General features: G+C 34.8%; 1 protein-coding gene across 1 annotated transcript; it reads right to left on the bottom strand.

Annotated features, from left to right (window-relative positions):
• Positions 1-3,426: 3,426 nt before the first annotated feature.
• Positions 3,427-3,897, bottom strand: LOC149139241 (uncharacterized). Its single transcript, XM_089450653.1, has one exon. The coding sequence runs from the start codon at positions 3,895-3,897 to the stop codon at positions 3,427-3,429; it is 471 nt and encodes a 156-aa protein (XP_089306779.1).
• Between the last annotated feature and the right edge of the window lie 22,816 nt (positions 3,898-26,713).

The following is a 26,713-nucleotide window of genomic DNA, read 5'->3' on the forward strand; positions in this document are numbered from 1 at the left end:
GCCACTCATGAGAATGAGAAGAAGAAGATACATTTAATGCATAGCCAGACCGAGATGCTTGACAACCACAAGCAGAAAGTGCCATTCCTGAAGATGAAGTTGAAGTTGAAGATTGCCCCAAATGGATGTTATGCTTCTTCATTGCTGCTTCCAAGGCTTCCATCTTCTTAAAGCATTTTGATTCTAAGTGCCCATCTCGATTACAAAAATTGCAATGTCTATCCGTCTTCTTCCCTTTGTTTTTATTTGTCTTATCATTTTGTTGAAATGATTTTTCATTTTGGGGCTGAAATTTCTTAGGACCCTTGTTTGGTTTAGGACCATTCTTTTTAAGATATGACTTCTTAGGATTCTTTGAATTTGGTTGCTGCTGGGCGGCTAACGCTTTCTTGGAAGAGTTTCCAAGATTAAGAAGACCAAGGTGTAAGAGTTTTTCTTGTTCTCTTATTAAAGAATCACAAAAAGAGTCAAAGGAAGGGGACTTGTAGTCTGTTCCTTGAGAAATGAAGGCTTCTCTTGTAGAATGGAAGGTGGAAACAAACACAGAGTAGGCTGGTCCCAACTTTGTAAGAATGGAATAGATAAGGTTACTATCTTCTTTCTTAACTTTAACACCTTCCAAAAGATATCTAAGGGTCTTGAACTTGGACAAGAAATCTTCAATGCAAGAAAAATTATTAGGGTCCAATGTAAGCAACTCATTTTCAAGTTGATGGGCTCTAATTTCATTTTTAATCCCAAAAATTTTATTGATTTGTTTCATTGCTTCATCGGGAGAATCAATTTCTGCAATATGGAATTTAAGATCTGTAGAAATAGACATCCCTATCAATCCACGTGCTTGATCTTGCCTATTTTCCCATTTAGCAGCCTTATCTTCATCCTTCGGTTTCTTTTCTTGGCCTGAGGGTATTCTGTAGAGACCTTTACTTCTAAGTCAATCCTCAATGTAAGCCAACCATTGGAAGTAGTTGGTGTTGTCAAGGGTAACTTGGTATTGACTTTCCATTTCAATAGAAATTGAAGCTAAAGATGCTAAAAATAAGTATTCCAATGGATAGATCTCGAAAAATTAGGCTGGTTTAAAAAAAACGGCTCTAAAAACGGCTTCTGGATGAAGAAGGTATGGCTTTTTGAAAAAAATTTGTTGAAGTTGCCGATGAAGTGCGGGAATGTGCGGAAATGAAAAAGTCCGCCCCCACAAAATGGAGACTTGAACCCAAGACCTCTACTCTCTTAAAATAGCTTTGAACCAATTGATCTATACAAAAAATTTGAGAGAGAGAGAGAGAGGGGGGGGGTGCTTTGGGTTGCGTGCTTGCCTTGAGAAAGCTCTTTTTCCCTACAAAACAAAAAACACAAAACCCAACACGGACATGCAAAGAAAACGAACCTTATGGCTCGAAGTTAGCTTTAGCCAAAAAACTAAATATTTTCAAAAACGAACCTTTCGGCTCAAAGTTAACTTTGGCCGGAAACTAAATATTTTCCTCAATGTTTCTGATTTTCTGAGGTCACCCTAAGGCGCAGGGAAAAGAGCATACGCATGAGAAAAATCCTTCATTTCTGTTTCTGATTTGCCCAGATCGCACAGAGTCACAGGGAAAAGAGCATACGCAGAAATGAAAGGTATAGATCCGGTAATAAAAAAGGCTAAATAAACCGAAACCGAAATAAACAGAGAGAAAATAACAGTAAACTGCAAATAAACACTGTATACCTCCAGATCTTAAAAATGACGCAGCTAGGGCTACCGGAAACCTTTTCGCGTGAAACGAAAGGGGTTCCTCACTGGAACAGATGCTCCCAACACAACAGAGCAGTCCTCTCGGCTCGAAAGCAGTCAGAAACAACAGATCTAGGAAACGGCAGTCGGATGCAGTTCTACCGGCTTCAGATTTGGATCACCAACGGACGCGGCCCTCAAATAGCTCTGATACCATGTAGGAATTTACAGGGTAAGTTCCTCAGACAGAACACCAAAAGGACATCGCTCACAACCAGATCGTAGATCAATACACCAGTATTTTGACGTGGTTAAAACCCTCAAAGAGCGAAACAGTCCACGGCCTGAGCCAACGCGGCCACTTCAGGCAATTTATTAATAAAAGAATGAAAATTTACATATGTTTCTCTCATGCACAGATTACCCTACAAATGACCCTCCATGCACTTTAAATAGAATTCATGGACCAATCGGGTGTCAAGCCACGGATCAAGTGTCGGTAATACCGAGGAGAGAATGAACCGTCGGATCACTACATATCGTGACCGTCGGATTGTAAGTTATAAAATGTACAACGGTAAAGAAACACACTTTACCTAACTCTATACCTAACTCTACACTAGACCAAGTTGTACTTAACTATTTCCTATGTGTCAGAATATCCTAACATGATGCGCAGTCCAACTGCTAAGACGGGATACAATATTATAATGGTCCCAATCAACATATGAGTTAATCACATGTAGTACACAAGTCCAGACAGAAAAGGAAAAGAGACAGTGAAGAAAGAGATGGTTGGAGTCCTCTCCGGCAGATGTGCAAAGCCAACACAAACCAGGGGCTTGATAGCCTCTCTTAATAAGGAATTCCCATGTCAAGATCATATTGCGCACAACCAACCAAGAAAAGCATTTGAGTTTGAGCGTAAAATTGCATTTCCAGGATCTATCCAGCCAAGAGAAAAAAGGTATCTGTTTGGAGGGATGGTAGATGATTCAATAGACCTCATGAACAATGAACTTTCCCTATTGAGGGCCATCAAACCAATGAACCTCTCTACTTGTATTGATACGAAAATCCCGAAAAGCTTGAGGTTATTTATGTGTGATTGGCATTCCAGAGTCAAGGCCTCAGATTTCCAAGCTCAGTGGCATCCTTCCAATGAGTGAAAGATGAAGAGGAAAGATTAGTTGAAGAAGTGTCTTTAATCACATAATAACCATGAAAGTGCATGAATGTAATGAGAGGTGGAGAAAGTAAATGTGGATCTGTCAGGCCATAGAGGGTGTCCAGGCCATTCTCACGAGAAGAGCTTGAGCCAACCTCCCAGCTAAGATTCCCGAAAAACCAATGTTTAGTGAGGAGAAGGCTATGCCAAGAAGAAAAGGTATTGGGAGGATCTGGGGCACCAACACATATCCAGCCATTAGATCGCTACTCTAAAGATATTTGGCCTTGATAATTTGACTCCATAGACGATCATTGCTAACATCTCACCAAATATAATTTATTAGGAGTAATGCTAGAATGAAAGAGGAGGTGTCTTTTATACCCCAACCACCTTGATTAACCAGAAGGTTAAGAGTCTCCAAACTAGCGAGGTGAAAGTTGCACTCAGGTTGTGTTCTAGCCCACAAGAAACCAAAAATGATTGAGTTTATCTTATGGATAACTCCTTTGGGGAGTCTAAAAATATGCATTCAGTAAATAGGAATGTTTTGAAGGACTGCGTTGATTAGAATTAGATGTCTACCCAATGAGATCCATGAATGTGACAATTGAGTGATCTGATTACCCAATTTAAGAAGAAGCCAATCCCAATCCTTGTTTTTGTAGCCATTTGGCTTTAGAAAGGACCCCAAATACTGGTAACCATCATCCAAATGGGAGACTTTAACCCCAAAGGAACTGGCAATCTCCATAGTCCATTTCATCTTAGGGTCACAGGAGATCAATAAGGACTTTTTCTGGTTCATGAAAAGTCTCGAGGCAAATCCAAAATCAGCAACGATGTTATGAAGCGCCTGCCATTTAGTAGGGTCCAATTTCCCAATTGCCAGCAGGTCGTCCACAAACATTAAATGGGTGAGGGGGACCCTGTCAGCGATTTTGCATCCAACAATGAGGCCGCACTCACGAGCATCTAAAATTTTTCTAGACAGACCATCCATGATGATGAGGAACATAAGGGGGGATAGAGTACAACCTTGTCAGAGTCCTCTAGAAATCGAGAAGAAGTTTATAGGGAAACCATTAATCAATATTGCAAATGTTGCACTCTTGACACAAGCTTTTATCCAATTTATCATTTTGAGACAATACCCATTTTATGAAGGACCATCCATAGTAGCTCCCAGTCCACACAATCAAAGGCCTTGTTGAGGTCGATTTTCATTATGCAGACATCCAATTTAAAGATCTTAATGGAATGACAACACTATTGAGTGATTGCTACAACATCATGAATCTGTTGGTACTCTAAAAAACCAAATTGTTCAACAAAAAACTTATACTTACTTTATATTACAAATTTTACAATTTCAATATAAAATAGTTTTCATCTATGTTCAATACATAATTTATATAATTTTCCTAAAATAAAAACAAAAACTTATTAAAATAAAATTCTATATATTTAACAATATTTATAAATATAATAGTTATAAACTTACTATTTTAATAATGGATTAAAGATAAAATATTATATTTTTAAAATTATATATACTTTTATCAAAATATAAACAAGTAAATATTAATTTATTTATGTATAATTATTATTTTTTATTTTTTATTATAAAAATATAAACTAAATTACATTTTTCATTTATATACAAAATATTAAAAATGCATTTTAATATTATATATATATATATATATATATTATTTCTTAAATATCAATATCAATTCTGATATCTTTAATAACATTAAGAATATTTAAATTATAAAATTAAATAACTAATACAAAATGTTTATCTTGTGTCTTTCTATCTATATCTATATGTTTTTAATAATTTTGTGGAGTATTTAAATTATAAAATTGAAGAATTATGCCTCATGGATATTATAATTGAAAACCATGTTTATCGTGTACCTACTTTATATTCGATTTTTTTTGTGGTTGGTTTTATTCATATATAAAAAGAGACGGGTTTCAAATATCTTTTATTTTTTAAAAGGTTAATGTCAATTTTGATATCTTTAATAATATTGAATAATTATTTAAATTATAAAATTAAATAATTATAAATATGTGTGTAAGATATTTATCTTATGCTTACTTTATATTACAAAATTTTAATGTGAAGCTTTTATTTATTACCTAATTTTGTTAGGTTAAAAACAAATGTTAAATTACATATATATTTAATACTAGTTACAGATATAATATTTATAAATTTCAAATTATTAATTATATTTATAGATTTCAAATTATTAAAATAAATTATTTATATATATATATATTTTGGTAAGTTTGGGTGGGATTATATAATCATCATGTTCAATATAGTAGTCAAATCCGAGCATGGGTGGGATTATATGATCATCATGTTCTATATAGTACTCAGATCGGGGCATGGAATTGAACGAGTGACTTTACATCAAGGAGTGCCTTAATAGGGCACCAATCACCATCTATCCAAGACCGGTGGTATATATAATATTTTTGTAATACATTTTATATATAACTTTATAAATCCCTTCTTAATTATAAATTAGAAAGTTCTAAGAGGGATTTGTAGACCACTTTTTAGTGCAAAACTTGAGTAAAGGTTTTCATATCTAAAAATTTGATTCCTCTTGACTCTTGGTAAATATGGAATTAAGCTAGATCTATGTCGATTTTGAACAAAATAACAATAAAATTCTTTAACTATAAGAATTTCTATATAACATATACACACTTTGCATTGAAATATTTATTTATGATCACCTTCTCCACATTAAAATGTTATTACATGCTCCCTCATATTTGGAAGTAGAAAACGTATACCTATAGGATATAGTCTCTCACTAACATGCCCCCTCATATTTAGAAGTAGGAAACATATATCCATATAATATAATCTCTCTCTAATTATTTTTGTTATTAATATTTTTGTTACACATCTCTCTATGTATATTAAAACGTTGCACGTCAAATTCATATTAAGCATTGAAGAAATTACAAATCTCTTTCAAACGTGTCAAATTCATAGTAAACATTGAATAAATTAAAAATCTCTCTGATACCTTAATGGGAAACAACTAATTAATGGAATAAGGTATCTCTCCCTATATATTCCAAGTCATATGTGTGTGAAGTTATTTTTTTTGTTAATTTTTTTAGTCAATATGAATATTGACATATTTACTTTATGACACACGTTGAAATTCTTTTTAGTAATTAATAATTTTATAAATATTATATATCAACTCTATATTAAGAATGGAATAAAATATAAGAAAAAAGTTAATTTAAACTATTTTATTTTTCAATATATAAAATTATATTATTTAACGTGGATATTAAAATATTTTATATATGATTGGCATTGTTTTTTGCTATTAATATATATATTTTTTAAATATTACATGTCAATTGAACATAGAAACAATTACACATCATATAACATCAATAATATTTTTTATATGCATCTATCAACTTCATATTAAGTAGTGAAATAATAACATATCTCCGTAGTACTAAAAAGGAAACTAAATTAATTTATTTTCAATTACTATTTTTTTACTTGTTAATGTAAGTATTAGTTTATTATTTTTCAACTTAACATTACGTGGCAACATCTCCCTTATATTGGGGTGTAGAGCACCTCTTGTTGCAAAAATGTTCATACTTATTCAATTTTTTATTTCTTTTTTTCCCATGGAGTAAAAATTATATTTCCTTTGAAACAAGAAATTAAATGGTAAAATTAGAGAGTTTAGATAGGTTAGTCATAGAGGAAACTCAACTAGATCCAAAAATGCACCTTCCTAGGGGAGGCAAAAGATAAAAATATGCCTAGTTTCAAAATATACCATACATCTACTAATATACAGGCCTTTGAGACCATAAGAGAAAAACAAGGAAGTAGAAAACGGTGAAACCAAAGACATAACAAAGGTAAAGAAACTAGGAAGAGGGATCCAAATTTGTTGTTGCAGCCTCAGTCGACTCCTTGTTGTGGCCTAGTGAACCACCAATAGTAGGAGAAATGCTTAGGTGCTTCTCGATGCATTCTAGTCACTAGTCTAGGTCCTTCTTGCACCCATGGAAATGCTCCGTTTAGAGGAGGTCCTCTCTATTTTCATGTCGATCCATGAGAATTTTTTCCAATAGGAATTTCATATGCTAGTATAGGTCCACTATGTGCATATATTGATTGAAATGCCCATGTGTGTACCTTGTGTTAGGCACCAAATAATATAACTCTGCCAGTACCTTAGTGTCTGAGAGGAGGTGTCTTTGATTGGTGCCTTCCCTCTTGACATGAGAGAGTTCTTCTTGAAGGGGGGACGAGGTAAGATTTGAAAACTAACTGCTATTTTTGCCAATCTATGATGAGTTTGTGTGCTCCCATGAATAACCCTTTTTTGATAGTACGTTGTGCCCCTACGGACCTGGGCTCACTGGCATGGGTTGGGAGTTGCACAAGGATGTAAAGAAGGTCGAGGAACAAGTAAGGATGTGTTAGGAGAGAGATAGAGATTGATAGGCATAAAGGTATGGATGGCATGAAAGAGCCACGACTGTGCCTCAAGATGAGGTGTGTGCTAGCAGAATGGAGGGTGCCAGAGTGGCTCAGAGAGTGCCAATAGATGGTAAGACCAACAGAAAGTAACATCATAAAGAGTTAGGAGCTGTAAAGGGGGGAGAACATCTCTTGGAAGTGAAAATGGTTGGCAATTGACTAAGGAAGAAAGAAGAATAAGTTGTTGTGAAGAATTACTATCTATACAAGAACATCGAGAAAATAATACTTAAGAGAAAACCAGAGGGAGAATGTTTAACCTGCCTGAGGGATGAGCCACTGTACTAATGTGATGGACACTCATTGTTGAAGAGTGAGCTACCCTGTTTCAGAACTATAGATAAGTTGTTGTGTAGAGAACCCTGTTATCGAGCTTAGCAAAGTGCAAGTCGAGATGGAGAAGGGAAGTTGTTGGTTTCGTGGAGCAAAGTGTGCTCACGGCCTAGCTTTCCCTTTCTCCAATTCTATTTAGAGAGCTAGAAACAAAGAGTCTTTTCGAGCACGACTCATATAATGAAGCTAATGTAGGTTTCCCTTTGCTGATTGAATTATTGCATTGCAGTGAAAACTGAAATACCATGGGATGAGCTTTTATGCTTAATCTTTTGCGCTCGTAATCCTACTGACTGAGGTGGTCGGCCTTGGTGGAGCCTTTAATTGCCATGACTGGGGCATTAACTGACATTTCTAAGTGTGGCAGAGTGTGCTTAGAAGACAAAGAACACATACAATCAATCAAGGAGATTGCGAGCTAGGCAAGGAAAATATGACAAGAGTGCAGACGACAATAATGGAGTACAAAATGCACAGTGTTGAAATACATGTGTAGGATTCTCCCCATGCTGATCTATTGAAAACATTAACTAGATAGGGGGACATGCTATCATGTCCCCCTGCTGAATGGCCAAGTGGGACAACAACAACCCACCTCCCACCCTCTTGCATGCAAAACACCCCATACACATAATTGTTTTCATACTTTCATCAAATTTTCTTATGCAATTTAAAAGCAAGTGAATAATAATTAAACTTAATCGTTTTTTAATTTAATCAATTATTTATAGTTATTATTTTCATTTTCCATAAAAAATAATATAAAATAAATTTCGTTTTAAAACATTAAAAATTCATTTATATAAAAGAGTTGCTTTTCAAATATAGGATTTCAATTTTAATGAATTTTCTTATTTCCATTTCACTTCTAAAAATTTAAAAATACATTTTAAAATATATAAACATTTTAAAAATTTAATAAAAAAGCATAAATACCTATTTATAATAAAATTTATAAAATAAACTAATAATAATAATAATTTTATATTGAATTAATTTATGAAAATATAAACGTAGTAATTCTATCTCATCTCTTAGAAAAAACACACACAAAACATAAAATATTTAATCATTAAACCAATTCAATATATCTCATTACCTAACCCTTATATTTATTAAATTATTTTTTTCATTACAAAACATGAACTTCTATTTTTACCACTTTGCTTTCCATATATTAACGAAATTATCTCTTAAAAAAACACAAAATATATGATCTTTAATCTTTAAACCCATTCAATATATCTCGCTACCTCATCCCTATGATTATTATTATTTTTTCATTATAAAACATAGACATTCTATTTTTACCAACTCGCTTTTCATATATTAACGAACTTGCTCTTATATCATCAACAAAGCTGGGCCAGCACTCCCAATTTAGGAGATTTAAAAACATCCATAGTCATCAGCAAACAATGTAGAAGCCTCACCTACAAAATACAATGTTAACACCTTCCAGCTCTTATACTTCAAAGCACCCAAGTTCTTCAACTGCAATAACTCCTATATGCTCTTTGGCCGCACATATTGAGATGCATTAAACCTCTCCCCACATACCAATGTTTCCAAACTTGGTAGCTCTTGTGGCTTAGAGCACCCAGTAACAATTAGACAGAAGTTTTGTTACCTGTGCCAAACCCCATGTGCTATTCAGCTTTACACATTCATAGGTCCATAAAGGTAATAAATATTGAGCATGTTAGAGGGTATTAATTGGGCTGTGGTTTTATGTGCTTATCGTCTAATTTTACCAAAGCCAAAATCGAACAGTAAGCATATTGGCATATACATTCGTCGCCCAATTAATATCGTATGGCAACAAAATGGCATATACATCCGTCGCCCAATTAATATTGTATGGCAACAATTATTGAGCATACTATAAGATATTAATTAGGTGGCAGTTGTATATACCCATCATTAAATTTTACCAAAACCAAAATCTATTGGTGAGCATATACCACCACTGCCCAATTAATACCCATAGCATGTTATTTATTTTGAGCGGTCCACAAAAGGCAAACATAACCCTAATAAAAACTTTTTCCAAACGTACCTTAGAGATGTGGGCAAACATAACCCTAATAAAAACTTTTTCCAAACGTACCTTAGAGACGTGGGCAAACATGAACCTACACCAACATTTTCCAAAGATACCCTGGATTCTTGCTGACATTGAATACATCTGGGTACATGTCATTAACTGCATCCGAGAGGGGAAGTCTGAGCTGTGACATATCACATTGAATACATGTGAGTACATGTCATTAACTGCATTGGAGAGGGGATGCTTAGCAGTGAACCATGCTTGAGACTGCGCGGTGTTGTCGCCGGAAAAATCCTGATAAGTCGATGGTATGTATGAGCATACAGGGTCTTTTAATAACATTAGAGGGGCATTGGCTGAGTGCATTGTCCTTAATTTTTGCGTACTCCATTTACCTTTATTGAAAATGATCCATTTCTTATACTTTTTCCGCTCATGATTGATAGTGTTTATGCTTTTCATTTAATACTATAAATTAAATTAAACATAAAATTATCCTCCTTTGATTTTTTAGACCCATTCTCAATTTCCCTTTATTTAAAAAGAACTTTCATGGTAGTGGTTTTGCTTTTCTTTTAATATTATAAAGTTAAATTAAACCCAGAATTATCCTTTCATGATTTGATTCTCTGGACCCATTCTCCATTTACCTTTTCTTTATTGAAAATTATTCATTTGTACTCACTTCTCTCACTTCTCTCTTGACTGGTAGTGTTTATGCTTGTCCTTTAATGTTAAACTAAGCATAAAATTATCTTCTCTCTTGACTGGTAGTGTTTATGCTTGTCCTTTAATGTTAAACAAAGCATAAAATTATCAGGGATAGTTTGATTCTTTGGACCCATTCTTCATTTACTTTTATTAAAAATATTAATTTCTTATACTCTTCTCATGATGGTTTATGTTTATGTTTTTTTTAATATTTTAAGTTAAATTAATCATAAAATTAAAATTAAATATATCTATTTATATATATATATATAATATTTTTTTTTAATATTTTAAAGTAAAATTAATTATATATAAATAAATATATTGAAATTTTGGAGTCGTAATTGTAAATTAGGTAAATTAACTGTGAGGTTTTATTTTATTTAAACTAAAGACACCAATTAGCAACAATATCTAAAAAGATCCAAGTCTTTCTCTAAATCACTTGAGCTAACCTCTAGGACTTCATAAAATCATTCTATATAAATAAATTAAGATAAATATAACTTTATTTTAGTTATATATATAACCATATTAAAAATATATGGTTGATTTAACCAAAGGATTCATTTGTATCTACGCTGATAAATATATAACAAAAAAACTATTGCAACAAAAATATTATTACTAACTTTGATTTTACTTAACCGTTAGGAATCCAAGGTCTTGATAAAAAGAAAAGTGTTATGCTTTGAAAATCCCTTGTGAGCATTCCAACATCAATATTTTTACATTTATGAAAAGTCAATGCAACTTAACAAACTCTCTAAGTTCCAACATCAATATTTTTAAATTTATGAAAAGTCAATGCAACCTAACAAACTCTCTAACACACTACCATCATTGATAAGCATTCAGATGAAGCATATGCTCAACATATTCCCTTGAGAATAAAACAAGTCAATAGATCCTCGTCCACCTTAAGTTGAAATAGGAAGACTTAGGCTAATAATTATGAAATTAAGTTTGATGTATTGTATTTGGGAAAACAATTATAAATTTAAAAATTTAAAAAAATTAATCAACCCCAATTGACAAGAAAAAAAAAGAATATATAAATATAATTTTAATCTCTATAGTGAAATGGATCTTAATATATATTTGTATTTTTAATTATATTTTTACTAATTAAACTTATTAAATTATTATATTTATTATCTGTTCTTAAATATGATGATTACAAATATGAATTATTATTATTTAAATTTATTATAATGTGATATGCATATTTTGTTTTTTCATGGAAAAAATTGTTTGTAAGTTTATTAATAAAAACAAAATTACAATATAAGAAATGGAAGTGAATATATTTATTTTTTTAGTGCCTTTATTTATTTTTTAATTTTTTAATTGAGACAACATTTTGTTTTATTATTATTACTTTTTGGTTTAGTGCTTCATTTTATGCACACTACAATATCTCCCCATATTATATAGACATTTAAATGTTTACACCCATTTCTATACACTACAACATTTTGGCCATATTAAATTGTAGAGAGCCTTTAGATACAATTACAATTTATATTAAATTGTATAATACCTATAAACACAATTACAATTTATATTAGTAATATATTTATTTATTTTTATAAAATATTATTTATTTATTTTATCATTTAAAAAAAATTACAATAATTAATTGATAAATATGGGGAAGATAAATTAGAATTCTTAGAAAAGATTGAATCGAAAACCTAATACAATCCTCTAAAAGAAACTTGTATATCCATTTTTTAATTTATCATTAAAAAAATAGATTACCCAATCAACACTTAATCTAAGTGCATTTATTTATAAAACTATAAATTTATCCAAAAAAAAATAAAAATAGATTACTCAATCAACACTTCATCTAAGTGCATTTATTTATGAAACTATAGATATTTATTTAAAAAAATATGCCAACGTAAGTGAAATTAATAATTTGGAAAATAATATATTACTCATACAAAAATAATTTTATAAATCCATGAAAATAGCTTTATAGATTTTGTATGTGACTATGTTAAATTGATGATCACTATATTTTATTATTTTGAGAGACTGGAAGTCAACATTGAAATATTAGAAGTTCATGAGATCTTAAACAGTGAATATTTAATATTACAAATTTGCGGATAACATCAAATTGACACTTAATTTTATTTAATCCATATTGAATAATTGTATAATGTCTATAATCATTTATTCTTAGTAAAATATTTTTGATTTAATTTTATTTATAATTTTAAATTATGAATTTTTTATTATTTTTATTTATATAATTAAAAAATTAAATATAATACTTTGACTAACTGTTAGAGTTTATATTTTTTTAATTCTTTATTAAAATTTACATGTTCGTTTTATCTTTATTTCACATTGCATATCTTATTTATTGTTTTTGATAACATAGATATATGCTAAATCACCATTCTATTGATGAGAGACCAACATCTCTAGCTCTGCATCACTTCTCACAAGTAAAATGGAAGAGCAAATATAAATATGGTTTTCATTATAACTTGCAATTACGACTTACTAATATATTTCTAAAGAAATATTTGAATATGCTATAAACTCATATATATATATATAAGTGAAAGACTTAGACGCGTGGTTCGTGAATTCATAAAAGATCAAATGATATTTATTCATGAAATAAAATAAATAACGTAATTTAAAAATATAAAATTTATAATACATAATTAGGGAAGTAAGAATGAACCGCCCTTTATAAAATTTTGAACAATACCCTTCACGTTATAATGATATGATTTCACAAGCCAAGGACTTGCATTTCATAATATTAACACAACTTATGACCAAAAACCCCTTATAGGGATGCTTGCATTTGATTCACATTTAAACACCTTTAACCCTTTTACTTCCTTTATATTTGGAATGATTTCCATTTTAAACACCTTTAACCCTTTTACTTCCTTTATATTTGGAATGATTTCCATTTTATAATAAATATGGTAATTTTGGAAAAGTGCCTTTATCTAATCAAATATCATAGTGTTTTTTATAAAAAAAATTGATAAGGTAAACTATATTAATATACATTAATCAAATATGATATTACATATACACATGAATATTGTTTTTAGATAGGAAAACTATCTTGGACACACAATTTATTGGTTGAGAGAATATCTCAACCACACACAAATTTAGGAACATAGTTAGGAACAGACTCCTCTAGATAGAAATAATCACAACTGAGACAAGTAAGAATTACATATTCCAACACACCCCCTTAATGAGTACTTGTCTCGATATCAATCTACAAAGTCTAGTTTTGTTCAAACATAAAAAAGAATATGTTGATGTCCATATAAAGGAGCAACCATCCACTGGAATGCATAGGTGCTAGCCGTTGCAACCGCTAGTCTTGTAGGATGTCCTTCGCATACATGGTTATGTCAACCATTATAACTGCATACATGTACATGTACCTGTAAATAAATTTGTCTATTGTTGGAATGGCTAGTTCCAACACAAACACAAATATGTGACAATAGTTGGCCAAACTAAATGCCATTACCTGATACCATCATCATGGGTTTTATTAGATCACCCTCAACCATGCTTTGTGCTCAGCTGGAAATACGCTGAGACTTGTGAGCAGGAAAGTTTCTCTTGTGAGTAAGTTATATCACTCCCGACCAACTAGACTCCGAAACTGTGAGCACTAAAACTCCTATGTTGCCACTGGGGTACTGTAGCCACGAAGGCTCTTTAAAATGTGAGCACTGAGGATCCTATGTTGTCACTAGGGCACTGTAGCCAGGAAGTCTCTATAGGTAAATCAAGCTTACATTTCACACTCAAAATCTTAGAGTTACTAGGTACATGCATTATAGAGACCACTACAAAACGTTACATAGACTTGCTTACAATTAATATGTGTGACACGTAATACAACATGCTAGTAAGTCTATCCTGTAAACTCAGACTAACTCACACAAACTTTCACCTTATTTGTCCATCTATTATTACTGCATCAATCAACTTTTTCTAGAATCGTACTTTATGCTTTCATCTTGAATATTTCTACCTTCAATTAGAAATTTCTAGGGTGATCAATTCTAACCAATTTCATTTACACGCTGAGTTGATCAGGCTGAACATATTTCACTTACAAAACTAAAAATTTTAGAACACTACTATGCAGCGTTGTGGAAAAGTTGGTTTCTTGACCTTCACCCATGTAGAATGAGCTTTCCTCTTAAATCCTTCATCTCTCATAAGTTACTTATGAAACTATGGGTTTTCCTATAGTGGGAGCACCAAATGTTATAGTATTGAGTTTGAAAAAATTATAGGTTACCTGTAACAGTAGCGGCCCATCCATAGGGAACTAAATCATGACCAACAATGGTCTTCAATACACAATTACCATCTTCCACGCTCACCACACCAAACTGTAGAACTTGACTTGACTTTAACTTCACATCTCTACTCGATGATCCAACCCTACTCGTTTTTCACAAGGGCACCCAAAAACAAGCACCGTTGGCAGCTCCGTGGAAAATGCTGCACGAGAAAATGTTGCTCCCACTAATGGCTCGATCTACTCATTGATTCGCCATTGGCGCCTAAACCACTACTCTTATGCATCGTCGCTAAACCTCTGCTCTTCTCCCACTGGAGCTCCAACATTTCCATGTCCATGTACAAAGACTTCTGCTCAGAAAATCTCTGTTGTTGCTAAAAAAAACATAGTATGCATACAAGTTAATACGTTACTTCCAACACTTCAATTTTCTTCACCACACCACACCACTAAAATCCCTAATAGGCTTAATCTTTACTCCTCCAATGAGAACACAAGTTCAACCCATCAAAGCGAATCAAGAGCCCTTCGCCATTGTGGACGCGCAATGAGATGCCATGGCTCGAAACACAAAAGGTCCTATGCGCAAAGATGGTCAAAGGAAGTCCTAGTAGCCTGCTCCCTCAGATCCATAACCTCACCAGTCGCCAAACCCTTTTGAGAACCAACCACACCACAAATATCAACAGTGCCCACAGGATTGACCTCATGGATTACGTACTACTGTATCATCATACACTACTGAGCTCGGCAAGATGTATCTAATGGATCGTTTTCTATAACTCTTTTATCACACAAGCGGAATGATCAAAAGAAGAATCTCGCCACTAACACGCTCACTGCACCAGACTTTCTCTTGGTCTCATCTAACACTAGAGGTCTTAGCTTTCTCCAGGCCTTGTCTAGCACCAAGTCTCGTCTACGCCACGTTTGTTCGACTTATATGGACAAACAAAAATTAACACAAACTTTCTAAGAAAAATGCATATACTCCTTATTCCCTTAGCTAAGGATGGGTCAAACCTAGGAGGGGCTAGGCCCTTAGGGCTCTGATATCATGATAAAAAAACCGATAGTGCAACCTATCTTACTATACATTGATCAAATATGATATTACATATATACATGAGTATTGTCTCAAGATAGGAAAACTATCTTGGACACACAATCTATTGGTTGAGAGAATATCTCAAGCACACACAAATCTAGAAACATAGTTAGGAACAAACTCTAGATAGAAATAATCACAACTAAGACAAGTAGGAATTACATATTCCAACAATTTTATTAAGTCCCCCTTAAAGATACTACTATGAGCATAGATATGGGATATCATTCGCAAAACAATTTGAAAGACCTTCATTGAATAAACTATGGTTACAGTTGTAAATTTCTTTATGAATGAATTCTCTATACAAAGGTATTCTTTAGAGTATGTTTTCTTGTGACTGATGTGACTCTACGGATCCTATGAAGCTTCCTATAATGTATATGTTGACCTTTAAGGATTTTCTTGTATTTTGTTGGTGTGCATGGCCTATGATAAGCTAGTTGTAGGATGGAAGAGTTGTGTTCTATCTTAGTGATGGAATATTTGTAGGTTATTTTTTATTTAGGAAAATTTGTTTTTTCAAGACATAATTCAAAATGCAAGCTTTTTTATTTGTAATTGTTTGTATTAAGAAGTGTAAATTTTTCAATCTTAAGGAAGTGAGAAGAATCTATTTCATAGGGGTGAAGTAATGGATATGGTCATGTGTTTTTTTGTGTGAAGTAGTTTGGTTAGGTAGTGAATTTTTATTCTCTCCTTGGCTGGTTATGACCTCTCTAGCTTTAAAAGTTTTGTGGGCAACATTTTTTTTTAGTTGGATTCTTTTTGTCTTCTTAATAAGGCTAAAAAAGTATCTCAAAAGCTTCATATCCCTTGAATTTTTTAGAATTAAACTATTTTGGGATTGGAGTGCTGAACCCCAGCCCTCTGTCACATGGTCTAGATAAGGGCTATGACTGAGGATTGGTGAGAAAAGAAGGCCAAAGAAGGAGGAAGCTAGAAGGGAGCAGATGTTTGGAATGTTCAAAATATATAGATATCTAGATATACGAATATGCAGAGCATCATAGTTATGTTGGTAGAAAAGTGGGGATGTTCGAGATATTTAGACATCTAGATGTCCAAACATCTTGAAAACTTCAGAAGGGGAATTTTCGAAAGGCCTAGATGCCAAATGTTGAAACTTGTACTTGAAGAAACTTGGAGCCAATGGAATTCTTGTCCCAATTTTAGGAATCCACAATTTATTAAGTGTTATTGACGAGGAACCATAATCTATCAAGTGATAGAGAAAAAGGGTTGTGATTTATTAAGTGGTGAAAGTATGGAAATATAGAGAAATCAAATAAAGGGACTTAATGAAAACCTTCGATCAAGATCATGGTGGAGTAGTTAATGTGGAAGTTCCATGGAGTCCACATGAGCACTCCCACACCCTATGGGTGTATAGATGTTGATGTCGCATGCTGAAATGTCACATTGATGTGGAACCAGAGAAAATTTTAGGTGATGTGACATGTTCAAGTGGTTGCATATGTAGTGCTATGTAGCAAGGATGGGATGGAATTTGAGAGTCCAAACTTTGGAGTTTTATGAAATTTGGATTTTTAGGATTTTCTAGATTTAGATGAATCCAAATGAATTTAAAAATGTTAAGAAGCAAGATATCTAAATAATTGGATGTTGTATCAATAAATGTTTAAGAGGAAAAGAGCTATCGCTCCACAGATCTAGCCCTCTAATTTGTTAGGCTATGGGCGCAATGCGTGTGAAATCTAAGGATTCAAAACAAGTACATGCAATATATCTATATAATAAGACAAAGAATGTGCACTTGATCCCTAGTAGGTTGGTGAAGACTGTAGATCTCGAAGACATCTCTAGAAGACCTAGCTCCTCACTCCTAGCTCTAACTCATTACACAAAATCACAATCGAACAAAGCAATCAATACTCCTCAATGGCCAGATTTAGATGGAAAAGAAAAAGATAAACAAGGATAAAGATAGAGGTGACAGGGGAATGAGGAGAACGACTATAAACTTCAGATCAAAAACTTTTCCATTTACCACTAGAGTTTGAGCTTGTAGAGTCTGAACTACTCTATCTAAAAATGATTAAAAAAACCCAAAAATTTATGTCCCATTGGTTCTGTTGTGGCCACCAACAACCCCCCTCTTTGTTTGGTATTAGCAATAACACCAAGCAAATGGGGACCCTTAACAAAAAATCCAAAAAAAACATTTTATCAAAATTTTTGTATTTTAACTCCCTAAAGCTGTATCGCATCGCGAGAAGAGAGTGAGATGTTTTCCTATGCGCATAATAAGCTGCGAAGAAGCGACGCGAAATACATCGCATCGCTTACATTGTGAAGCGCTCTTAGATGAAAAACTTAAGGAATCGTCGACGGCCGATATGCGACGTCGCATATCGCAACATCGCATAAGCAACACACAATGATTGGATGATTAAGTGCGATCTGCGATATTGCGATCTGCGATATTGCGATCTGCGATTTGCGATCTGCGATATTGCGATATGCGATGAATGCGATCATCAATTCCTGCGATGACACATCTTGACGACGCAATCCTCGATACTGCGATGCGAGTCGCAGAAATCACTCATCGCAAAATTTCCTCGACATGGTGTTCAAGGAAAGCTGTCTGTAGACCAAAATTGGGTGCGCGCCTTAAAAGAAATTAATAATTGTACACCAAAGTATCCAAGAAGGATTGTGTTGTGTTTTTCGAAGAGTCAGTTCATTATGAGTGTCATGATTATGCATTCATTAGAGCTTAAAGCTTTCATGTCAATCTTTTCGTCATTACTCTTTTCCTTTGCGTAAACTGTAAGACAACAACTAACATAAAGCAATGTGCAGGAAACATCTAAGGAAAAGGGGAAAGCGTCAATACTCGAAGAACAGAGAAGAGATGCCTTCGCAAACGGATGCCGCATGCAGCAGGACCGCGGATTCCAGAGTATCACTCAACATATACTGATGGCAATAGACTATCCAAGACTCAGAGTCAAAGGTGCACAAAAGAAACATGTTTACAAAAGATCCTGAAGCTTAGACTGGGTAAAGCAAAAAAAAGAAAAACGCTAAAGGGGGAAAACGCACCAGAAAAGCCTGGAACAAAGAACGGAAGCAGTTTTCAATATAGAAAATTGTTCAGAGAGAAAAGTCCCTAACTTGTTCAGTCATTCGCAAGGCCGGAAACCGAAATAGAAACAACACAATCAGTTTGAGAGAAATTTGGATTATTACCAAGTATACACACAGTGAATACACCAAGCCAGAGGAAGATTTTCGAAAATATCTTCTAGTTTGTCAGAAAGCGGTGCCAGCTCTTGTTATTTCTATTTTCGTGGCTCAAACGAAAGGAGAAGACAACCATCCGACTCTTCCCAGGCGAATGTTGCATTGCTTACAGCACTAAGGAGCAAATACAGAAACGGTTAGAAATTAGATTCAATTTTTAGAAATAAATTTGCTTTAGTAGAAGGGCGGTCATTTGAAACCGTGTCCTAAATTTATGTAATTAAGATTAATTAGTTAGCAGTATTTAAACCCTTCTCAGGCATTTGGAGAAGGGTCCGAAAATTTGTCAAAAAACTTGTCCTCGGAACATGCACTTTTGCACCCTCGGAGGGGGTTTTTGATGAATGGATGGATCAAGATTTATCAATGTTTGCATTTAATGTCTGCTACTGATGTTGCACTTTTGTACTCTTAGTAGATGTTAAAACAAGTAGAGATAAATCGTTATTGCTTGAAGCTTATGAGTGGAACCAGTCATAAATGGTACTTTTATCTCTTGACCAATTCCTGCTTATATTCTTAAAGTGATATGCAGTTTTCAGTTGTTTATATGTTAATGCATGAATGTGTGGGTTACCATTTGGCACTTCTGTACGGTGGAGTCATTGATTTGTGCTTGATATATGAATAACTTATTATGCGATATGCTGTCCACAACTGTTTTGCTTAACTTTTTATGCAGAATGGTTTATCTTAATTGATTTCTATTCTTATGATAGCTGAATGATCTTTATTACCAGTTATTGTTCGAAATCTCTTTAGATCGCATAATAGAAGAAATACACCCCGGGTTAGCGTAGATTAGATGTGTTGTTTCTCATTAGATTACAATAGCATAGAGTTAGTTTAGAAGTTTGAATTAAATTAGCTTTAAATACTCCTAGATCAGCATTATCCAACTCTACACACACACACACCCCTTAGATTGGGAAACTGGTCCCATTATCCCCAGTTGGACCCGCTATACCAAACGGATAAGGAGCTGCCAACCAAGGTCCGGACCGGGTGGGTATCCCCCTTGTTGTCGACCCGATTTTCGGGGCTTCAACATATTTGGCGCTAGAAGGAGGGCACGAACTATGAATGGCACCTAAATCAAAATCTAAATACCATTCTGAGAGTAAATCGCCCTCATCAACTCCCCCGACTTCCCCAGTACGTTTAAATCCAGAGTCAGAAGTCGCTCGAGTATCAACCGCTGCTACATACCCTAATATTTCAGACCAATTTATCATTGAGCCCCCTGAAGTTCAAACTCTGATTCACAAACTCCAGGGATTTTCTATTTTTACTCAGAGGTCTGATAAATCTCAAAGCAGCGTGACTTCGCAGTACAATCCTGCTCATCCCTTGACCAGATTAAAGAGTGAAAAATTTGGCATCCAATCAACTAAATTCCCTCTCCCCACCAGGAAAAGAGCAAGGAAAACACCACCAGAGTCTGACAGTGAGACTCTTTCATCTACGTCGTCCATTTCAACTCCCTCACCGTGAAGTCAGCCACCCACATCTTCATTCCAAACCACTCATCCATCTTCCACAATCCCTCCTCTCCAATCATCAAAGATCATAATATCTTCATCTTCCCAGCATCAGGAATCATCTTCTGCACTTTCATTTACTAGCAGCTCAACGATGGCCCAGTCTCCATGGAACAATCCTGGGGCAGTTTTAATGCCTCCACCCCTGAGCCCAATACCGGCCCATCCTGAGAAATGGCTACCCAAATTCAATCCAGAAGCAGGCATGCTAGCTGAAGAGCATATTAATAATTTCATGCTTTCTGTTAATCTCAACGGAGTTACCAACGAGGATGCTGTCGTCCAGCTTTTTCCCTACACAATGCAAGGAACAGCCGGGTCATGGTACTTTTCATTACCTTCCGGGTCTATCACAAGTTGGGACATTTTTCAAAGTCAATTCCTCACCAAGTTTGGTGATAACAGATCAACGGCGATGTTAATCAATGACCTATCCAATCTTAAAGCCGAGGCTAGAGAACCCATCAAAGATTTCAATTTACGGTTCAATAAAATCCTCAACAAAATTCCCACTGCTTCCCAGCCCAGCGAAGAAGTGAGATGTGAATGGTATATTACGGCCTTACCATCGAACTTGGCAATCTTCGAGGATAGGGCAAATAAGGCAACCTTAGTTGAAAACTTGACAGAGGCGATAGCAGTAGAGAAACGCGTAGTAGCCCTGGAAAAAAGATCTGTGATAGAGGAACGCAAATCTAAGAAAGTCTCCTACAAGGAAGACCCCAAGAAGAAACAATCGAAAGATCCTTTCGATTTGGAAGGGTTACAAAAAGTGTTAAAAACCATGTCCAATGAGATGATTGACATAAAAAAACAAGTAGCAGAAACTTCTTCGAAAAAGCCCTACAGAGCTTTTAAAAGAAATCCTTCAATGGAGGTAAAACCACCCAACGCTATCTCAAACGTCGAATCCGAAGAAGAAGAAGAAGAAGAGAATACCACTGAAGGGCAGACCGATGACGAAGAAGTTGTGGAACTACAAGGAATGTGGGATTTCATCCTCCTGCAAGAAGAATATCAAGAAGTATTTCCAATTAGCACACGAAGCAAAAATCAACTTGATCCTCCCCAAACTACCCCTAAGCAGAAGGGCGCAAGCCCTGCAGCAAAAGATAAAGTCGCAACAAAGAAAACAACCGCTAAAGCGACTCAATCTAGCCCAGTCCAATCAGATCAAACACCTCCATCAAGAACACTGATTGTGTCGGATGAAATGGAGTACAACATTATTGATGACATGAAAAATACTAGGGCTAATATCACTCTTTATGAGTTGAGCAAATTGAAACATCAACAGAAGATAATGATGAAAGAATTACATGCCGTGCCTACTACATCTTTGCCTACAGCTGTAGCTTCCCACAACATAGGAAGACCTCCAACCAACACGATCAATAAGATTGACCCAAATGACATCGCCTTGATTGGAGGAAGATCAAGGTCTCACACTCCCCCTTTTCTTCTCACTTATGAAATTTTCAACAAAAACGTGCACAATTGTTTGGTAGATTTTGGTGCTTCAACGAATATTTTACCCAGATCAATATGTGCCAAGTTAAATGTTCAACCACAAAAATCCGCAGTGCGCATAGTTCAGCTTGATCGATCTCAAGTCGAAGTGATTGGTGAACTTAATCAAGTGACCATAATATTGTCGTATAACCCGAAGGTATGTCAGGTTATTGACATTCTAGTAGCTGATATCTTTAAATTCTATGGCTTAATTCTTAGCAGGGATTGGTCCGAAAAGCTCCATGGATACTTCTCAACCGACTGGTCGCACATGTGGTTACCCTACAACGGTAAACCGAACCAAATAAAGGTTGAACGAGAGTTACACCAGAAGTACATAGTAACGGAATTGGAGGGAGAAAATGAAGCAATAGCATACAACAGCAGTATCATAGGCAATTACTCGGTAGATTCTTTCCTCGACAATTTTAATGCTCATACCTCACCTTACTTAGAAAATTCAGTTTTGTCCCAAGTCGAAAATTTTTCCCAAACTGATAATTCAAAGTGTGTTAATTTTTTAGATAACCTTGTAAATACATCTTTGTTTTGGAAATTATATTTTGATGGCTCTAAATCTAACGAGGGAGCAGGAGCAGGATGCGTTCTGATTAGCCCAGATGGAAATAAGACCATGCTTACGTGCAGACTTGAATTCGATTGCACAAAAAATACATCGAAATACAAGGCCTTGGTGCAAGGCCTATACAAAGCAATCGGGTTGAACGTTAAGTACCTTCAAGTCTTCGGAGACTCTGAGATTGTCGTCAAATAGGTACGTAACACCATACATTGCCTATCAGGTCATTTGAAGCACTGTCAATCTTTGGTACAAGATCTGACTGCACATTTCATAGCATTCAATATTTCGTCAATCCCAAGACTCCAAAATGCGAACGCAGACTTGTTAGCTAACGTAGCCTCTAGACTTATTCCCTCCGAAGATTTTAGTCCAGATAGATTCTCAATAGAATTAATCTTTAGACCATCCATCCCTGACAACATTACAAACTGGAGAGTATTCAATGACGATCCTGACATTGTAAATTTCCTCACTTCTGAAGGATCCTACTCAAATCAAATAATTGACGAAGACCATCATGATCACCAAATACAACAAAATAGCACTGATAATGCTATACCTAAATCGGTGGTTAAGTTAGAAGACTTATATGATTTGAAAAGTCGGTTTAAAAGGTCTATCAATTCTAAGCTCTACAGTTCGACTCTGAACTACGAATCAGTAAACCTAGGAACCGATGAGAAACCACAAAACGTTAATCTAGGCCACAGCCTAGCCCCTGAAGAAAAATTAGCGTATATCCGTCTTTTGAGACAATACAAAAATGTTTTTGCCTGGAATTACGATGAGCTGAAGACATACGACACTTCTATCATTCAACATACTATCCCTATGATTGACAATGAAAAACCTGTCCAACAGAAACTCAGAAAAATCCACCCCAATTTAGAAAATCAGATAAAAACTGAGCTAAATAAGTTATTGAGAGCCAGAATAATTTTCCCCGTCAGACATTCCAAATGGGTTTCCAATATGGTACCCGTTAGAAAGAAAAACGGAGATATTAGAATTTGTATCGATTTGCGGAATCTCAACAAAGCGTGTCAAAAAGACAATTTTCTCCTCCCACCTATGGAGCAGATATTACAGGCAGTAGCAGGCTCAGAATTAATGTCTTTTTTGGATGGATTTTCAGGATACAATCAAGTGCTGGTACATCCCGATGATCAGTTAAAAACCACATTCCGAACTAAATGGGGCACATACGCATATCGGAAGATGCCATTTGGTTTGATCAATGTCGGCGCTACATTTCAGAGAGCCATGGACATCGCATTCAAAGGTTTAGTCAATAAATCTGTAGTGATTTACCTGGATGATATAACAGTGTACTCCAAGAAGCGAAGCGACCATCTCAAAGACTTGAAACAAATATTTCAACGATGTTTAAGGTATGGGATTTCACTTAACCCAAAAAAATCTTTTTTCGCATTAAGTGAAGGAAAACTTCTAGGATTCATAGTGTCAAAATCTGGTATTCACATTGAACCTGACAGAATCAAAGAAATTTCTGAAATATCCATGCCTCATAACAAAAAGCCATGCAATCTTTCCTTGGTCAAATCAATTTTGTGAAGAGATTTGTCCCAGATTTCTCACGTATTGTTTCTCCTTTGCAAAATATGATTAAAAAGAACTCAAATTTTAAATGGGGTCAAGATGAGCATGAAGCATTCAACTTGATCAAACAAGCTATCATTAACGCTCCATCTTTAGCGACCCCAAATTTTTCAGAATCTTTTATCTTATACACATTTGCCTCAGAGAAATCTTATGCCGCGATTCTAACTCAAGCAAATCAAGAGAAAGCGGAAGCTCCAATCGCATTTTTTAGCTCGAATTTACAAGGTGCTGAACTCAACTATTCAGACGTGGAGAAACAGGCATATGCTGTTTTCAAAGCGATCAAATATTTCAGACCTTTCTTACTTAAAGCCCATACTAAGGTCATAGTACCGTTTCCAGTAGTAAGAAACCTTCTAATACAGAAGGATGTGGGCAAAAAAAGAGCAAATTGGATCACCGCTTTACAAGAATACGATCTTGAGATCAAACCAGCAAATCAAGGCTTCCGCAAAATGTTGGCTGGAGCATCGCAAATTCCTGAGAATTCATCTGAAGAGGTACATACGTATGAGGTAAGCCTAAACGATGCAGAATCATTATATGCTGACACCATTTATTATCTTAAGAACGGGTATGCTCCATCACACCTGGATCACACCAAGAAAAGAGCTCTGAGATTGAAAGCTAAACAATACCAGCTCATAAATGATGTTCTATTTAAAAGGAATTACGATTCTGTGCTTCTTAGGTGTCTTGAGAAAACTGAAGCCGAAAAGGTTTTGCAGGAACTCCACGATGGACCAGCAGGCGGACACTATGCTGGAGATGCTACTGCACATAAAATCTTACGTGCAGGATATTATTGGCCCACGATGTTCAAAGACTCACACAGTTACGTGAGGAAATGCCAAGTCTGCCAGACTGTTGCAGGGAAACAAAAGAAACCGTCCATGCCACTACAGCCGGTTAACATCGAGCAACCATTCAGTCAGTGGGGCTTGGACATAATAGGTGAGATCGTTCCTCACTCTTCTAAGCAGCATAGGTACATCCTCACGGCAACAGATTATTTTACTAAATGGGTAGAAGCAGTTCCTCTCAAGACAGCTAATTCTGAAAACATTATTGAATTCATAGATCAATTTATAATCACTAGGTTTGGATTGCCAACGGCCTTAATGTTTGATAATGCTTCATACTTTTCTGGAAATACAATGACTGAGTTTGCACTTAAAAGAGGGTTCAAACTGAAATATTCAGCCAACTACTATCCGCAAGGTAATGGATTGGTTGAATCAACAAACAAAAACCTGATCAGGATTATTAAAAGAACAGTCGACCAAAACCAAAAGAATTGGCACAAAGCATTAGTAAATGCTTTATGGGCAGATAGAATAACGAAGAAAGCTTAAATCGGCACTTCTCCCTTTAATTTAGTTTATGGGAAAGAAGTGGTTCTTCCAACTCACTTAGTCATCCCCTCTTTGTCTTTAGTACAACATGTCGATGAGGTATCTACCTCCTCCATACAACTAAGACAAATGGAAATAATTAAATTAGAAGAACGACGAGAACAAGCTAAGAAAACCCATGCCCATCACCAAGCGCTGATAAAGTCCTCTTTTGACTCAAGCATAATGACCAGAAAAAAATTTCAGATGGGAGATTTAGTTTTGAAATGGGATAAGGCTCATGAAGAAAAGGGCAAACATACGAAATTTCAGAAACTGTGGCTTGGTCCTTTTCAGATTGTAGAAGTCATAGGCCCATCGATGTTTGTGTTGCAGGTTTTAGCAGGTAGAAGAGATTCTTTGCCTGTTAATGGACAGATTCTTAAAATATATTTTCCATAGAAGATCACTCTTCTATTTTTGTAGGGTAGTTTTAGTTTTTATTTCTTTTTCTCTTTCTTATAAATAAAACCAGTTGTAGATGGTTACTAAAAGGTTCATAAAAAAGACACCAATTCTCTATCAGATTTTGAGCTTTTCGCTTGTACAAGTAGCAAAAATTTTCGATAAAATCTGATCTTTATTATTGACAGGTAGAGTTAACTTTAGCCTAGACATGATACTAGTTTCAACTTCAAAAGCTTTGATGAAAGCAACCTTTGGTAAGAAATTGTTTTATATCAGCACAATGAAAGGTATCAATAATAAAATAAATATTCTTTGTAAAGCTGCTGTTTTCAAACTCTATTATTGTCGTCCAGAGCTTTCTTAAGGAAAAAACAATGACTTCCTCCCTGCTAAAG

This window comes from Pinus tabuliformis, chromosome X (assembly GCF_031772625.1).
Source record: "Pinus tabuliformis cultivar Carrire ecotype Pingquan chromosome X, CPIR1, whole genome shotgun sequence".
Taxonomy (NCBI): Eukaryota; Viridiplantae; Streptophyta; class Pinopsida; order Pinales; family Pinaceae; genus Pinus; species Pinus tabuliformis.

Bases quoted from the DNA above. Each gene is read 5' to 3' on its own strand.
- LOC149139241 (XM_089450653.1), bottom strand. From the start codon at position 3,897: ATGGATGGTCTGTCTAGAAAAATTTTAGATGCTCGTGAGTGCGGCCTC.